Genomic DNA, 4737 nt, shown 5'->3' with positions numbered 1-4737 from the left:
TATTATTTGACAAAAATGTAAATCAATATTTTTATATTACTAAACAAATTTCAAAGATAGTAAAATCTAAACTATCTTAATACATCTTTTATTTTCTTGAAAACAACGTTTATGGGGTAAAGATTAAAAAAAAAAAGAAAAGAGACATAAATGAATTATACCAAGTTCTACCATGTAGAGTTAGGGAACAACTGCTCACATGTTAGTGTAATTTTAGCTGAGGCAGGAAAGGCAAAATAAGTCAGTCTTGTCAAACACTGGGCAAAGAGCTCCCCAGTTAAGAGAGCTGTATCGTGGCAAGGACCTTGAGGGTGGGAGACAGGTCTTGTTGTGTTCAAGGAACTAAGTGAGAGCCAGTACAGCTAGAGTGAAGAGTGTATCAGTGACACAGGAGGTTGTGCAGTAAGTAGTGACCGGATCATGTGAGCCTTGTCGAGATTTAAACATTTTATTCTATGTGCAACGAAGACTGGTAAAGGAATTTAAGCAGAAGTGGTTGTGTATATTTAGCAACTATCTTTCTCTTTGTATTGTACCAATAATATTTTTAAAATTGGGTACAGCTGTTACATTTTTAATCAAATACTTTTCCTGTGCCTGTCAAAATATGTTAATAGTTCTTCTAATATTGAATCACACTTGCCTTTGTGATATGAACACAAAAGTTTGCACTTGATTTGCTTGCATAGTTGATTTAGACTTTTGTAGTTGTATTTATAAATGAGATTTATCTATGGTTTCTTGTTTTATATGCCATCCTTATCAACTTTTGATATGACTGGGTTTACATTAGAGCGCATATTAAACCTGTAGTCATTTACTGTCAATTTCTAATATTTGGAATTTGTTGAAATTTTTTCAGTTGCTTAAGATATAAAATTTAAATGCATTCCATGGAATACTTTTTCCAATCAAAAATAGTTTTTTCTTTTTTACTATATTGCCATCTGTTGCTTAAAATTAAAACAATTCCAGTGATTTAATTTTGAAATTTAAGCAATACACAATAATTTAAATGAAAAAAAGTAAAGCATACCGAATTCTGTTAACCATTCTTAATATATTGGTGAACATACTTTCAGTTTTTTCATTTGATCATTTTTATTCCTTCAGCAATGTGATGGGGAACTTTCTCCAAGTCAGTGTTATCACTTATTACCTATTTTTTCTTCTTGAATAATCTTATTTTTCACCCTGCAATATTTTTCCTTTAGTCTTAATTTTTTTCTTTAATTAAAATTTTAAAAATTTATCAGTCTCTTTTCATTGATGTTTCTCCTTCAGTGATTTATCTGATAGAGGGTCTTTTCCAACCTAAAATTTATTTCTCCTGTCATTTAATTCCATTCTTTCATTATTTAATTCTCCTACATTGCATAGAATTAATATTATAACTATATTGGATATATACTAGCATTTCATGATTGGAAGCTCTAATCCACGTCTCATTAAAAAAAAACCCGTAGTAAATCCAAACCTGCCTCCTGAAAATGAGCAAACATTAAAATAGTCATTTGAACAAACTAAGACATCTGAAAGTAGATTACCATTCCAAACAATCTGATGAATGGTCCTGTATGCAGAAGACTTTTTTTAAGAAAAATGAGGAACTTTAAATAATTGATTCATTATACCAAATACAGGTGGATATTGCACCTGTCATTGTACACACAATGAAATATACATATGATGTATTACTGAACATACAATGTCATATACATGTGATGTATTATTGAATTGTACACTTAAAACCTATATAATTTTATTAACCAATGTCACCTAAATACATTTAATAAAAAATGACAGTACGTTGAAAGCTAAGTCACATTTTCTGACTTCGAATTATACTACAAAGCAACAGTAATCAAAACAGCATAGTATTGGCAGAAAAAGACATGCAGACCAATGAAACAAAATTGAGAGTCCAGAAATAAACCCACATGTATATGGGCAAATTATTTTTGACAAAAGAGCAAAAACATACAATGGAAAAAAGAAATTTTCTTCAGTAAGTGGGTCTTATTATTTTAATCCATTCAGACATTCTATATATTTTGATTGGGTAGTTTAATCCATTTACATTTAAAGGAATTATTGAAAAACTATTGCCAATTTTTAAATTGTTCTCTATTAGTGTTGTAGGGCCTTTGCCTGTCTTTTCCACTCTGCTGTCTTCCTTTGTGTTTCGCTGATTTTTTAGTAATGATATATTTTGATTTCTTTCTGTTTTTATGTTGTATAATTTCTATAAATTTTTCTTTTGTAGTTACCTTGGTGCGTACATAAAATACTTTATATTTATAACTGTTCATTTTAAGCTCATAATAAGTTCAGTTGCATATAAACTAACGACATGCTACCCCACCTCTATTCTCTTAGTTTCCCCTCTTAAATTCCCTCTCTTTCTGAATTTATGCTCATCTTTAAACTGTTTTCATTTTAATGCACTTTTATTGCATTTATGTATATTTCCGAAAAGTGCATTTTTGGGTCATTTTAGCTGTTTATTATCTTATGAAAAGGGTGTCAATAATAATCTTTTGGGATTTACTTTTTATAAATAATATTATGTTGCTATTATTCAACCAAACTGTAACATATCTCTGGGCCATTCAGAAAAAGGGAATTTACTACTGACTAGAGTGATAGATTCCAATTATCAAGGAAATTATGTTGCTGCTACACAATGAGGGGCAAGGAAGACTATGTCTGAAGCTACGTCTGGGGTGAACTTAGTATTTCCTCACCCAATAGCAAAGATTAATAGAAAACACAGCAACCAGAAAAACAAAGGCAATACTTGAGGACTCAGACTCCCCAGGAGTGAAAGTATGGATAATATAGCTAGGTGAAGACTAATGCTAGTTATTGGACAGTTCCCCTCAGATCTGAGCATCAGATGATCAAGACTATGAAAGGTACACTGATATATTAAGACAGCTCCTGTGTTAAGAGGCTTTTAAGCACAGTAGGGGTGAAAACATAATAGTCCAATAAAAATGACACTTCAATAGTGATTTACTGCCTTCAAAGCATGAATTGTTGTGATCCTTACACCTTATGACAATGAGAGGGCAGATATTGTTCTTCCTACTATGTAGACGTAGAAGCTGAGCCTCAGTCTTTTTCAACTCTACTCTGATAGTCAGTACAAAGCTGAGACATAAACCCAATATTTTGTGCTGCCACTCTGCCAAGGGACAATATGTACAAAGTGATAAAAATTTCAATAGGATGCCTCATAAATTGTTACAAGATTTCAGAGAAGACTTTTTAACTGGCAATATCAAAGGTGGCTTCTTGGAGGGGAAGGACATGGATTTTCAAGTGCCTCCTAATTGGTGACTGCAGTCTCCAATATGACCTCACACTGGTTATGAGGAGATTCTCTTACTGAAGAGTTTCCCCAAGGCAGCCTTCATATCCCGATTTCTTAGACTATAGATGAAAGGATTTAACATTGGAGTCACTGCGATGTACATCACAGTTATCACAGCATCCTTTAGGCTGTAACTAGTCAGAGGGTGGAAGTACTTGCCCATGACTGTCCCATAATACAAAGAAACAACTGTGAGGTGGGAACCACAAGTGGAGAAGGCTTTGAGCACACCCTTTTTGGATGGAACACGTAAGACCGTGGAAAAGACCCGGATATAGGAGATGATGATGCATAGTAACGGCACAGAGAAAACACCAACCCCTAGGTACATCATCTTCACATTGAAGTGGATGTCAGAACAGGACAGCTTGAGCAAAGGGGTAATGTCACAATAGAAGTTGGCCACTTCTTGGTTGCCACAGAAGGACAGACTAGCTGTGAGCAGAGTATGGGTGAGGGCATTGGCATTTCCAACTACCCAAGACCCAACAACTAGCAGGACACAAGACCGTTGGCTCATAATTGTTGTGTAATGAAGTGGGCGGCTGATGGCCACCGCACGATCATATGCCATTGCAGCCAGGATATAGCTGTCTGTGTTACCCAAAGCAAACATGAAACACATCTGTGTTAGGCATCCCCCAAAGGAAATGGCTTTGGTGCCCAAGAGATGGTTGGCCAGCATCTTAGGGATGGTTACAGAGGAGAAGAAGATGTCCACAAAGGAGAGGTTAGCAAGGAAAATGTACATGGGGTTATGAAGGCGAATGTCAGAGCGGATGGCCAAGATGATGAGCAGATTTCCAATCAGCGTGATGGGGTAAATGAACAGGAAGAGGACGAAGAAGAAATCTTCCTGTTCCTGCTGACCACTAACTCCCAGGAGGATGAAATCCAGGGCAGAGGACCTGTTGTCTTCTCTCATGGATCCTTCAGCAGGAAAGGGGACAGGAATCCAGTTATTAGTAAAGTTGCTGTGTGTAATTATCATCCTAATCCACAACTTTTGTCTCCTGTAGTTGCCATGTCTATACCTGGGTTTAATAAATTCCGATATAGGCAATACATTGTTGGGGAATTCCTATTGATCAGTAGGACTAATTGACAGTTGACCCTGGACACTCATGTCTAAGAAGTAAGCAAACCTGAATCAGTGGTGCCCATCCTCCTCAACCCCAGCACCATCACCCAAACATCTAGGGTTTAATTATTTATCAAATAATTAAAGTTAATATTTGATGAGCTAGGCACTTTGTTAGACCTTATAGAAAAATCATAAATATATGAAAAGTACATATATTTATTTATTTATGTATGGCATAGTCTTTGCTCTTAAGGTCCTTACATGTTAATGTAAA

General features: G+C 35.1%; 1 protein-coding gene across 1 annotated transcript; it reads right to left on the bottom strand.

The window, feature by feature from the left end:
* Positions 1–3374: 3374 nt before the first annotated feature.
* Positions 3375–4304, bottom strand: LOC105291829 (olfactory receptor 1A1). The gene has a single exon (XM_011359829.1). The coding sequence runs from the start codon at positions 4302–4304 to the stop codon at positions 3375–3377; it is 930 nt and encodes a 309-aa protein (XP_011358131.1).
* Between the last annotated feature and the right edge of the window lie 433 nt (positions 4305–4737).

Source organism: Pteropus vampyrus, unplaced genomic scaffold (genome assembly GCF_000151845.1).
Source record: "Pteropus vampyrus isolate Shadow unplaced genomic scaffold, Pvam_2.0 Scaffold50, whole genome shotgun sequence".
NCBI lineage: Eukaryota > Metazoa > Chordata > Mammalia > Chiroptera > Pteropodidae > Pteropus > Pteropus vampyrus.
This window is presented reverse-complemented; position numbering and strand designations above follow the sequence as displayed.

Excerpts from the sequence above, each read along its gene's own strand:
- LOC105291829 (XM_011359829.1), bottom strand. The coding sequence starts at position 4,304 with ATGAGAGAAGACAACAGGTCCTCTGCCCTGGATTTCATCCTCCTGGGA.